This window comes from Panicum virgatum, chromosome 9K, assembly GCF_016808335.1.
Source record: "Panicum virgatum strain AP13 chromosome 9K, P.virgatum_v5, whole genome shotgun sequence".
NCBI classification, from domain to species: Eukaryota; Viridiplantae; Streptophyta; class Magnoliopsida; order Poales; family Poaceae; genus Panicum; species Panicum virgatum.
In genome coordinates, this window is record NC_053144.1 from 47,382,511 (window position 1) to 47,395,538 (window position 13,028).

The window sequence follows — 13,028 nt, forward strand, 5'->3', positions numbered from 1 at the left end:
ATTCTCACAAAATAAAAAAACCACCTAAAGAGTTAAATTTGTCGAGTTTCAACTGTTAGATAGCCTTTGTTATCCAGTTTTGTAATTCAAAGTTGAAAAATCAGATTTTTGTGATAGTTGAAGTGTAAATCGGACTTCTCGAAAAAAAATAGATGGCGTATATATAACTGGTGTCGTGGCTATATTGATGAAGGGTGTATGGCGTTACGGATGCTTTGGAATATGAGAATTACGATTGTTTTGATAAAAAATTGAAATTATAGAACTACTGCGAGAGTGAATGGGTGGAACAGAGAGGGAGCACTTGCCGCACAGCAGCAGTGCGGTCACAAAAACTGGCCAAAAATCGCAAACGAGGATGAGATTTCCCCGAGAAAGGAAAGAGTGAAGGGCACCCCGGCCCCGCGGTAAGCTCCCGGCCCGTTTGCTAAAAAAAGTGCGACCTCACCACCGCGTCCGACGATCCTCCGCCCCGATCCCTCCCTTCCCCGCATTTCGCAATGATCCATGCAGCTGCAGTGCCGCGGCACGGAGGAGGGTCCGGTGACCAGGGCCCGGATTGAGGGCGGCCATCGGGGCGCGAGCGCGCGCGTTCGACCGGCGGAGGCGGCGAGGGCGGGATGTCGAGGGCGAACCGGCGCCGCTCCCCGGACCGGCTCGGCGAGCGGGTCGAGTTCAGGTTCTCCAACCTCCGCGCCGTCAAGGTGACGCGGAGTTTTTGTGGCTTTCCCCCCATCATCGCGCGTTGCGTTTTTTTGTTTTCAGCCGTTCGTGTGAGGTTCTGCAGACGGTGGTTCCCGTCGCTAGAGCGGCCGCATTGGGGATTAACGGGCCAGGAATAGCAACGCGAGTTTAAGTGATTCTGATTCTGGGTTAGGAAAACCTCATTGTTGATGATCAGTCAAACCGCGGTTCATGTTTTTATTTTTTATTTTTTTGGAATGAATTTAATAGAAAAAATTGTGTGTGGCGATTGGTGCCCGTGAGATGGATCAGAAAATTGATTGCTAACACATTGAATGTAAACTTAGTATGCATTGCTCGACAGTAGGAAATGGATGTGCGCTTCCTGCAGCAGGAAAAAGATTCCTCCTTGGCTTTGTTGAGCATGGTTCAATTCAGTAAGCGAGGACACTCTAGTCGTGGAAATTCAGAACAACAGATTATGAATCAGGAGGTTGTTTTGATGTTCACTCTTCACTAGCTCGAGATAGCTAACCTCTCTTCGGATTCTAGGGGGAGGAATGTGCTTCCATGCCATTCCTAATTGTAATGATCATGAGGTTTTGAGTAGTTTGAAAGAGAAGCTCTAAACTGCTCACGAAAAATTAGCAGTGATTTGAAAGTTCTATCAAACATTGGTTGTAGAAGGGGCTCTGGAAATTTTTGCTCAGTGGTTATACTCATTTTTCTCGGAAGTAGGCATGGTGGCACGCATCGTTGCATACAGTACATGTGCAATTTTATTTGTTCCATGACATTGACAATGAAAAATCATTTTTTTCTTTGAAGTAGGCATGGTTCTTATGTTCCCCGCAAAATTGTATCTCAGTTCATTATATTGGTAGTGTTGGACTGTTGGGTGATGTCCTGAAATACTCGAGTTTATTGATGTGATTTTTGTTGGTGCTCAACAGGTACCATAGTTGATGTTGTTTCTAACTTTTTTTCTGAACAGGTGCCAGTAGTATCTGACAGGCTGTTAATTTCTATAATCTCAGTAGACACAGGCAAAACAATTGCCAGGTCCAGTAAAGCTGCTGCTCGAAATGGAATATGTCAATGGCCCGATTCCATACTGGAATCAATATGGTTTTCTCAAGATGAAGCATCAAAAGAATTTGAGGATTGCCAGTGCAGGATTACTGTTTCCATGGTACATTGCTGTTGCTAGTACATGTGTGTTTCTCTATCAGTTATCTATTGGATTTCAGTCTATGTACTATACTGCTGTGTTACTTGCAAAACATCTCCTATTACAGGGATCAACGAAATCTGGTATTCTCGGGGAAGTTTTCCTGAACTTGACTAACTATCTTAGTTCAGTAGACTCGACTGCAATCTCATTGCCATTCAAGAAATGCAATTCTGGAACAGTTTTACAGGTTGGTTTCGATAACTGTGTTTTCTTTTCCTAGGGAATGCTAGAAAGTCCACATATAATTCACTCATTTCACCACTCTTTTGGTCTGTATAGTTAGGCTGCAACTTGAAACATGGAATTGCCTGCTGTTCTAATAAGTCAGAGTACTCTGTTGTTCTCTTGACCTGCTCATTGATGTTAGTTGGTTGTTGATGTTCATTGATGGGTGAATTTGTTAGTCCATTGCCCAAACCCTAAACCCTGCTGGTGCTACGAATGATATATCTTTAGCTTATAATTTTTCACTCTGAGTACAATACAACCTAGTGTTACAAAAAGTGTGCACTTTATGCATACCAGATATAGTCTATATTCTTTTTCATTTGACATTTAAATATTGCAAATGAGCTCATAAATCAACTTTCTGCCCCTCTTTTTTTATCTTTGTGAAGATTTCAGATTAAGCAATAAATGCTACACTAAATCTTTTGGATTCTGAGATGTCTGTGTGTCTTATAATTTGCAAAAAGTTTGCAATTTTTCCATCTAGTGAACAAAAATGCTAAATATTATAAGTTTTGTCCCGTCAAAAATAGCATAGATTTTGAGATTTTGAGTAGTGTCTGAGCAGTCTATACCATTTGTGTGACATAACCTTTCTCTCCTTAAGGGTGGGTTGGGTCTGAGTGGCTTTCTAAAGGGACCTAGCTCAGGTTGTCAAGTTTGAGTAACTCTGAACCGAAAAGAATGATGTTATTTTCCTATATATTCACTTATGATGATGTAAATGTTTCTTACATGCAGCTTAAGATTCAGTGTCTTGGCATAAAGTCTAAGTCAAGGTACTTGGTTATTCTTATTATTTCTCAGGTTATATCTTAGGTCTTAGGTGATCATTTAGTTGATAGTGTTAACTGTAACAACTTTTTCTTGGCTGCTGATTGATTTTTTTCTTTCCTTTCTCTACTATGTGGTGGGATGAAATTATTGAATGAACTACTCGTTTCGGTGACCATAGTCCAACCAATGATGTTATGGACAGCAAAACAGACGATTCTGATATCATTTTCCCCAGGAATGCTCGTTCATCAAGAAATCCTTTAGATGATGTTCATCAAGCTGAAGTTGGAATTAGGGTATGATTCCCCTGCTCAAAACTTATTTTTATTATTTACTATTAAGATTACTATGCGCAAACCCAATACAGACTGCGGGATGTATTTCAGGATGCAAACTTCTCATCATCTCCTAGGGATGATTCTGACGGGGGAATATACATAGGGAGGCAAGATACTGCTAGTTCTTTTATCTACAATATCCGTGCAGATCGTGGTGATCTGGTTTCTAAATCTAATGATTTATCTTTCAGTTCTCAAACTCCAGGTCAAAACATGCTGCAAGAGAGTATAGCTGAGTCATCCTTAAGTGGTGTTGCTCACTTATCATTAGGGGCATCTGGTTCATCCAAAGCTCTCCTTGACACTGCTGAAGAAACAATCGAGGAACTCCTTGCTGAGGCACAGATGTGGGAGACCCATTCTCGCCAATTGAAAAATGACCTAGAGACATTGCAGAAGGAATGTGATGAAAAATCTGTGACACAGTCTGAGCTACTCCTGGAACTTTCTGCTTGTGAAGCAGAACAGGAGTCATTAAGAAAGGAAATTGAAGAATTAAAATCGTCTCTTGAAGTGGCTACAACACGAGAAACTGTTGCCGGAACTACCAAGTCTGGTGATGTGATAGACTTCGAGCATGAACTAAAAGATGAAGTGCAGTTTTTGCGGGAATCAAATGAAAATTTGACAATACAACTGAAGAAGACTCAAGATGCAAATATAGAGCTTGTTTCTATTCTTCAAGAACTGGAAGAAACAGTAGAAGTACAGAGAGAAGAAATCTCCACTATCTCTCAAATGAGCAATACAGTTGATCATGAGATTCCTGTAAATGCATTATCAGTTCAAGAAGATGCAGAGTGGGCAAGGAAGTTGTCGCTTAAAGAAAATGAAATTGTAGAATTGAAGGAGAAATTGGATCGCGTACTCAATGTAGAAAATGCAAGTGGTGCTGGTTCTGATGCTATATATCTTGAACTGGAAAAGGAGAATGAAGTTCTGATGGTAAAAATGGAAGAACTTGAGAATGATTGTTCCGAATTAACAGAGGAAAATTTGGAACTTATACACAAGTTGAAAGAAGTTACTGGGGTGGAAGGACAGGATTCCAGCATTTCTGATATCCAGGAAATGTTAAATGCGGGGGATCTTTCTGGGACATCAAAATCTAGAGTAAAATACCTAGAAAGAAAATGTGCTGACCTTGATCTGAGGATACTGAAATTTCAGTCAGAGTCCCGAGAACTAGAAGAGAAGTTCCAAAAAAGCCAAGAGGAGCTAAAAGAGAGAACTCTTGAATTATCTGAACTAAGAGATAACCTTAGCAATTCACGTGAAATGGAACTGGAGGGAAGGGAAATCGATGTTGCAAGCGGTCACCAATCAGGAAGTGAAGAACTTGGAGATACTGAATCTGGGTTGAATTTGCTAAAGGATACAATTCAGCTCAAAGAAAAAAAGATTGAATCTGAGTTGAATTTGCTAAAGGATACAATTCAGCTCAAAGAAAAAGAGATTGAAGACTTGCAGCATTCTAAACTAGAAATGGAAACCTTCATACATAATGTTCTTGAACGGAAGATACATGAGCTTGAAAGCTGCAAAATGGAACTAGAATTGCATATATCGAGGCTGGAAGATGAAAAATTTGAATTGTTGGAGTCCATTTCTGGAGTGGAGGCTGAGTTGACAAATCTGACAAGTGAGTACGAGTCATGTATAGTGCAAATGGATGATTCTAGAACACTGATCATAGATCTCAAGGATAAAGTAGAATGGCAGCAAGCAGAGTTGGAAGCTCAAAAGGTGGAGCTAAAGCAAAAACAGCTAGAGTTTCAGAAAAGATATTCAGAAGCCCATGAGGATTCAGAGGCTCTAAGAAGATCAAATGCTAAACTACAGGCTAAAGTTGATAATCTTGTTGAGGAGTGCAGTTCCCTTCAAGCATTGACGGATGATCTAAAGAAGCAAAAGTTAGAATTGCATAGTTCTGCTACACAACTAGAGCAGGAACTGGAGCACTCTAAAAGAAAGACCACAGAATTTTGCAAAACTGTGGAGTTCCTAGAGGCAAAACTTTCTTCAATTCAGAAAGATATATCTTCAAAAGAGCAATCTTTTCTCTTGGAACTGGAGAATGTATTTCAGGAGCACAAGGAGCATGAAGAAAGGATAAGTCGTGCTCATTTCCTTTTAAATAAGATCGAGAAAGAAAAAATAATCAAGGTAGAGAATCTCGAGAGGGAAGTCTTGAGCCTTACTGGACAGTTGTCTTCAACACATGAGGAGCGAGAAAATTCCACTTTGGATACTATTCGTGAGGCCTCCATCCTTCGAGCAGACAAGGCAAAACTTGAGGCTAATCTTAATGATGTCAGTGAACAGTTGAGACATTACGAGTGTCAGTTGGAAGAAATACGTAAGGAGTCTAAAAGCAAGATTAAATCCCTTGTTGATTCACTCAATGCATCGAAACAGAATGAAGAAACTCTGAAAACAGATGCTGAGGATATGAGAAGGTTGATGGAAGCTGCTAAATCTAATGAAGAAAAATTAAGAACAACTTCAAATGAACTAGAACTGAAGTTTAAAACTAGCAATTTTGAGAAACAGCAAATAATGGAAGAAAATTCTGGACTAAAAAATAAAGTCCAGAAAATAGCAGGCCTGCAAGATGAACTTTTGAAACTGCAAAGTACCCTTGATGAGGCTGAGTTTGAAAAGGGAAAACTTGAAGAGCTACTTCGGTTGTTGTCTGAAGAATGTGATGAACTAAAGGTACAGAAGGCCGTGTTAACAGACAAAGTCTCACACATGCAGGATACTTCCAACAGTATTGATGAAGAAAAACAAAGTAAAACATCCATCCAAGCAAAGCATGAGAGAAGCACAAAACAGGTGAATCTTTTAGATTTTTTATTCAGCAGTGGTTCTAATGCTCTCAGGTACTTTGTTCCATAGAGAGCTTTTGTGTGCATCTCTTTTTTTTGAACTGTACAGCAGGGGAGACCCCCACTGTGGTAGTATATTAAAATTAAAAAAAATAAGTAAAAAGCTGTACAAAGCATGGGGATGGCATGATCCCCATTAAAAAAAAAAACAACTTCAGATGCTACACATGGTAGCTACTGTACAGAATTGACCCAATTTAGAAAGTCATCTCTACTGTTATCTTTTAATCTGTGAGATTGTAACTTGGCCTCCTCAATGAAGTGGAAGGTCCATGAGTTGATGGATGGCCTGATGCCCTCAAATATTAAAGCATTCCTCTGTTTCCATATATTCCAGCAAGCTATAATAAAAATCTCCATGAAGAAACTGTTGTTGTTTAATTCTTGAGCTGTCTTCATCATTCTGAAGAATGGAAGGTTCTGATTCCATTGCATGCCAATCTTGCCCCAGCAAGCTCTACCAAAGTTGCAGTTGAAGAACAAGTGAAATGCTGTTTCTTCAATGTTTTCATTACACATTACACAACTATAATTTCCTCCATTGATATGAAAACTCCTTCTTCTCAATAGGTTCTTTGTGTTTAATCTGTCCATTAAAAGAAGCCAACAAAAGACTCTCAACTTGTTGCTGCATTTGGACTTCCATATCCAGAGAAAAGGGTCTGGTGGCTTGATGTTTCTAAATTGAAAGTTATAGAACTGCTTGGAGGAATATTTGTTGGAACCCCATATGTAGTGCCAAGTGTCTTGTCGATCTACTGATACTTGTATTCCCTGGATGATGCTTTGAAGTTCTTCAAACTCTTGGTAGGCTTCCATTGATAATGGTGTGTAGAATTGCTCTTCTATAGTGTTGGTTTGTAGGAATTGTGCCACCGATATATTCTGGTTTTTTGCAAAGCTAAAGAGCCTTGGAAGTGAGTCCTTTAGGAGCCTGTTATTCCAAACATCTAACCAAAAAAGAACACTTTTTCCATCTCCCACCGTACATGTAGCCACACCTCTGAATTGGTCACATAGCTTCAACAGATCTTTCCACCAAAATGAACCAACCTCCCCGGCTGCATGAGGAATTGTACCATCTGCATAATAGGTACTCCAGATGAGTTTGACCCATGGAATGTCCCTTTTATTGTAGAATTTATCTAAATGTTTTAAGAGCAAGGCTGTATTTTGGCTTCTTAAGTTTATGACTCCAAGTCCCCCCTTCGCCTTTGGTCGATGTACCTTTTTCCATGCCACCAGAGGTTTCTTTCTATCATTTACATTAGTACCTCTCCATAGGCAGTCCCTTCTTGCTCTATCCATATTTTCTACTGCTCCTAATGGGATCTTCAAGGTGCACATTGTGTATGTAGGAAGTGCTGAGAATACTGATTTTGTGAGTTCAACCTTGCCAGCAAGTCCTAGGAATGTGGCTGTAGCAGTTAGCCTTCTCTCCATTTGATTCATAAGGGGGGCGAAATCGTTTATTCTGGGCTTTGTGGTTCCAAGTGGTAAACCCAAATAAGTGAAGGGAAGGGATCCAAGTTGACAACCAAAAACTCTAGCGAGACTAGATGCTTTCTCTTGGCTGAGGTTTAGAGGCACCAAACAAGATTTCTGGTAATTTACTCTGAGGCCAGTTGATTGTGAGAAACCCTCAAGAATTCCTTTCAAGCAGAATAGTTCTCTTTCCAAGGCTTTCATTACCATGATAGTATCATCCGCGTACTGAATAATAGGGAAGTCATTGGAAGCTGAGCATGGTATTGGAAGACTGAAAATCCCTTGGGAGTGAGCTTTGTTCACAATATATTGGAGCAATTCAGCAGCAATGACAAATAGGAGAGGTGATAAGGGATCTCCCTGCCTGACCCCCCTTTTGCATTGAAATTCTTTCCCAGGAGTTCCATTTAAGAGGATAGCCGAGGTGCCTGTGTCCAAGATTCTTTTAACCCAGTTGCACCAGGTAGATGTGAAACCGAGGTGATGCAGCATGCACAAGATGGTGCTGTGCTCAATAGTGTCAAAAGCCTTCTCAAAATCCAGCTTAAGAATGATAATTTCTTGTTTGGAGTATTGGCATTGGTGAATGTACTCAAATGACCAGGCAAGACAATCCTGTATTGTCCTATTTTTTATGAATCCATATTGATTTTGATGGACTAGAGGAATAATAACTCTTTGTAGCCGATCAGACATGATCTTGGTCAATAGCTTCAAAACTGAGTTTAGGAGGGAGATGGGCCTGAAATCATTGACAGAGCTTGGATTATTACATTTAGGAATTAGGGTGATGAATGAGCTGTTGATGGCCTTCAGATCAAGATTTCCAGCAAAGAATTCATTGCAAAGATCATATATGTCCTCTTTAATTATGTGCCAACACTTCTTGAAGAAAAGGCCATTGAAGCCATCCGGTCCTGGAGATTTATCTGTAGGCATTTGAGCTATTGTTTTGTCAATTTCCTCCCTTGTAACTGGTTCAGATAAGTGATCAAGATTGTTGTGTCTGTGTATCAGGTTCTCTAGATCAATTTGCATAATAGGATTAGTGGTCATTCCCATTCTCTTTTTGTAGGCCTCCAATAGCAGTGCAGCTTTTTCAAAGTGTTCAGTAATTTGTCTTCCATCCTCAGTCTCTAAACTAGTTATTGTATTGTGCCTGTATCTCTCAGTTGCTGCTGCATGAAAAAATTTTGTACTTTCATCCCCAAACTTTGTCCATCTCACTGTATATCTCTTTTTCCAATATTCCTTCTGATATTTGAGCAGTGTGAGGATATGCCTTCTTAGAATGATTCTGAAGTTTCTCTCTTGAATAAACAAGGGCCTTTGTTCCTCTAGTTTGTCTAAAATCAGTAGGACAGAGTTGCATTCTTTGATTAAGTTTGAAAGTTGTGCCATCCCTTTGGTCCATCTTTTAATGGCTCTTCTCAATAGTTTGAATTTTGCAGTAATTCTGGTTGCAGCATTACTACCTCTAACCTCAGAATTCCATACACTCTGAACTAGATCTATGAAACCTGGAATGTCCATCCAAAAATTTTCAAATCTGAAAATCTTTGCTTTTGGGATTTCTGTGCCAATTTGTACTTGACATGGTATATGGTCAGAAATTGGCTTTGCAAGGGGGTGCATGAGGGTGCTAGGATAAGAACTTATCCAATTAGCCGAGGTAAAGCACCAGTCCAGTTGCTCAAGAAGTGGATCTTCTTGCATATTACTCCATGTGTATTTTCTGCCCTTTAAAGGAATTTCTTGTATGCCAAGGTTGCTTATTATGGAATTGAAGAGGAAGATGTCATTCATATTACCCCCAGGTTTGTTTCTGTCACTTAAGTCTCTGTAGAAGTTGAAATCCCCAATAAGCATCCAATTCTCATTATCAGCTATGGATAAATCATTTAGCCAATTTACAAAGTTGATTCTCTCATCTCCTTGGCATGGGCCATAGACTGCAGTGAGTTTCCAGGAGCTGTTGTCATATTTTGAAGTAAACTTGACTGTTACAGCATAATTGAGACAGTGTATAACTTCTCCCTTAAATATACTATTGTTCCATCCCATTAATATTCCTCCTGATGCTCCAATAGATGGTGCATATGCAAATTTATCGAACCTTTTTGGTGCTAGCTTCTTGATGAAAGAGTGATCAAAAGTTTCCTTTTTTGTTTCTTGTATGCAATACACAGAACATGTATCTCTTGTGAAACATATGGAACTCATGTTATGCTAAATTAGATTTAAATGTGAAAAGTGAAAACCAACTTGACTACTTTTTCTCGGCCATTTCCTTACTTTTTTTAGGGGAACAATGATCTAGCTACTGACAACGGAGGTTGTTCTCCAGTTAATGAGGAACCAGACCTGCAAACAAAGATCAAATCACTGGAAAGTAGACTTGCCGAGGCTCTGGCGGAAAATAGCATGTATAGGACACAGCTGAAGAGGTAATGCAATTCAGCATACCTTGTCTCTTTACCAAGTTCATACTAGAAATATGCACTACCACCTAAGATTTAATTTTCTATGTATGCATATCGAAGTCTTGGTTTAGCTCATACATTCTATGAACAAAAAAGCATGTGGGTAATCCTGTTAAGCATTATTAACCTGAAATATTAATTGTCATACTAATTACTAAAAAGAGAGTAAAGACTTGTAGAGTCTGGACGAAATATTTTTTTTTGTTCTTTAAATTTGTAAAGGACTATAGTCTATCAATTACTATTAGAAATCCAAATAATTTTTTTGCTAGAGCAATTAATCAGTATTAACAAACTGGATGGACCAACTACCAAAAGTAAGAACCATTCTTCAGAAACAGATATTTAATATGTGAACCCATACTTTTATTTACTAGAACACACGAGAGAGGTCTATATTTGCATCAAGGTTGAGTTGGACATGGCACATAGGCCATGTTTAGTTTCCCATTTTTGGAATTTTGAAAGGGAATCTTTTCATATTTGAAGTACTAAACATAGACTAATCACAAAACTAATTACAGAACATATCTGTAAACTACGAGACAAATCTAACGAGTCTAATTAATTCATCACTAGGGATGTTTACTGTAGCTTTACTGTAGCAATTTAGTGTCTAATCATGGCCTGATTAGGTTCGTTAGATTCGCCTCGCGATTTACAGTCTGTTTGTATAATGCGATTTTTTTTCCACTACATTTAACACACCATGCAAGCGATTTACAAAATTTTTGGAATTTTGAAGTTTGAAACTAAACACGGCCATAGTCTGGTTAAGAGAAAAATACCTTGGCTGACAACTCAGACATGAAAGAGAAACTTCAAGAAACAAACAACCTAACCACTAAGAAATCACTATGACCAACTCTCATTTGAAATATGCACCCTGTTAGATATGTGAATTCTTCTATTTTACAGCCCCCGTGAGGTTTGCAGAAAACAGTATAAAATCGTCCGAGTCTCTTTTACATAATTCTGTGGACTGTTGCTTCCCTTGACTGTCCACAATTCCCTGTTAAGCATGTATTACTGTCTTGAATAACTCACATAATGCTCACATCATGAAAAAATGTTTCTCCTTTTAACAAAATATGCAACAATGCTTTCCTGAACTGATTGCAGCTACCTTCCGGTGGATCATATTATTCTTTTTTACCATGTACAGTCCCATGCCAGAGGGGCAATCTGGGAGCAGGGATGGCGAAGAGAATAATGACGACAAAATAGCACAACTGGAGTCAGAACTAAAAGACATGCAGGATCGGTTACTCAATGTGAGCATGCAGTATGCAGAAGTAGAGGCTCAGCGGGAGGAATTAGTGATGGAGCTTAAAAACGCAAACGCAAAGAAGGGACGGTGGTTCTAGCAATTAGTGACAGAGCTCAAAACCTATTGGGTGCCATAGTTGTTAGGCCTACAGGACACAGCACAGTGACGGTACCTGCTCCATGTATTCTCATGCTTTGAATATGGATTGCATTTGATTACCTGACGAAAATGAGCATATCACACCATTTTGTTTCTTACTTGGTTGAACTGAAGGAAGCCTTTTGTTTTGGGGACCAAGGATAGGAGCTCTGTCATTCATATCAAGAAGAAAACACCGCCGCAGAAGGAAGGGAAAAAAAATCCTGGTAAGGCATACTGATGGAAGGGTCACCTCAACACTCACCTAGGAAGCATTTTTTCTATTGATTGGTTTCAACTCAAGTTCATGAGATAATGAGATTTTGTTTCCAAAACACAAACCCCATTTCAGAGACCCAGGCAAATTCTGCTGCTTTACTTGATGAACACCAGCTATCAGCACGATGCAATTTTTTTTTGGCAAAAAAGAAAAACCTCTTTATGCTCAAGGAACATTTCAAATTCTTCTGCTTCAACTGTATAGTATCAATCCTTCTACAGTTCTACTGTACATGTAACGAGTTGCTTACCGAATTGTCAGGAAGCATGTTGTCAAAAATGGCAGAGGTGTCCAGATCCTCAGGGCTGCCATCGGGAGAACTGAGCAAGTGCACCAAGGCCACGGGCTCTCCAGTCCGAGACACAAATCGAACAACAACAATTCGCAGAACCTGGATACCCTGATACACATCGACAACGGACACGTTTTGAACTCTCAGTACTATGCGGGTTAGAGTGACAACTCAAGTTCATATGACCAGAGATCACCTTGCCTTTTACATACCAGATACATAGCTGTTGATAGATGTAACTCCAGTCCTGTGAACTGTGCCACTGGAAAAGGGATTAGTTAGATGATATACTAGTTCATCTCAGTCTTCAAAGAACTTGGACGAGGCTGTTCGTTGACGTATACACATGATTGGTCTTTGTCTATGTACTCCCTTCACCTGCATAGAGTTCGAGTTCCTCTGTGTGGGTTGCTGCATGACCTGAGCAGAACTCTTCAGTGTGGTAGCTTTTTATTCGCCATCACCACCTATGTGCGAGACTGAGCCGGAGACAGAAGGGTGCTGTTGCATTCAGTCTGAAGCCCAGCCTGGACGGATGCCGGCCTTTTGTCATTACATCACTCGTATAAGCATTGAACATGAATGCTACATTCAACGATCCGTAAATAATCCCTAATCTTATATCGATTAAAATACGTCGACAATGACAAGTACCAATAATCGTGAGCCCATGGCGCACAAAAAGAGTGCAAACTATTGCTCGACCGAGACAGATTCAGAAAACTGAACCTACCATGCTTCAGCGCTTGTGGTCGTCTTTGTCTGCAAGGCTTACAGAAAATAAAATAAAATAAATAACACGAAAACAAGATACTCTATCACACCTATCACGTACAGTCTGTCAGCTTGCACCCGTGCAAGTGACAAATTGGCACGTCCCATAATTGGCTTTTTTTTTGTCAAAGTGAAATTGGCGCATCCTATA

The 13,028-nt window shown here is 39.7% G+C and overlaps 1 protein-coding gene across 13 annotated transcripts; it reads left to right on the forward strand.

The window, feature by feature from the left end:
* Positions 1–356: 356 nt before the first annotated feature.
* Positions 357–12,467, forward strand: LOC120651784 (sporulation-specific protein 15-like). Of its 13 annotated transcripts, XM_039929411.1 has the most exons (12): positions 357–704; positions 1,679–1,876; positions 1,983–2,105; positions 2,888–2,925; positions 3,102–3,219; positions 3,310–3,368; positions 3,453–6,099; positions 6,723–9,457; positions 9,945–10,087; positions 11,246–11,561; positions 11,667–11,758; positions 12,073–12,464. In XM_039929411.1, exons 1-8 carry the CDS (start codon positions 621–623, stop codon positions 6,735–6,737), a joined length of 3,282 nt encoding a protein of 1,093 aa, XP_039785345.1. In that variant the 5' UTR covers positions 357–620; the 3' UTR covers positions 6,738–9,457; positions 9,945–10,087; positions 11,246–11,561; positions 11,667–11,758; positions 12,073–12,464. The 13 variants fall into 13 exon arrangements, with proteins under 13 accessions (XP_039785345.1, XP_039785339.1, XP_039785343.1 ...); XM_039929405.1 differs by lacking the exon at positions 6,723–9,457 and having other exon boundaries at positions 9,988–10,087; positions 11,289–11,561; positions 12,073–12,467; XM_039929401.1 differs by lacking the exon at positions 6,723–9,457 and having other exon boundaries at positions 359–704; positions 11,289–11,561; positions 12,073–12,467.
* Positions 12,468–13,028: the final 561 nt, after the last annotated feature.

Excerpts from the sequence above, each read along its gene's own strand:
- LOC120651784 (XM_039929401.1), top strand. The coding sequence starts at position 621 with ATGTCGAGGGCGAACCGGCGCCGCTCCCCGGACCGGCTCGGCGAGCGG. Across the intron at positions 1,877-1,982 it reads GCAGGATTACTGTTTCCATG|GGATCAACGAAATCTGGTAT; the intron begins GTACATTGCTGT and ends CTCCTATTACAG. Across the intron at positions 10,088-11,288 it reads TATAGGACACAGCTGAAGAG|TCCCATGCCAGAGGGGCAAT; the intron begins GTAATGCAATTC and ends TACCATGTACAG.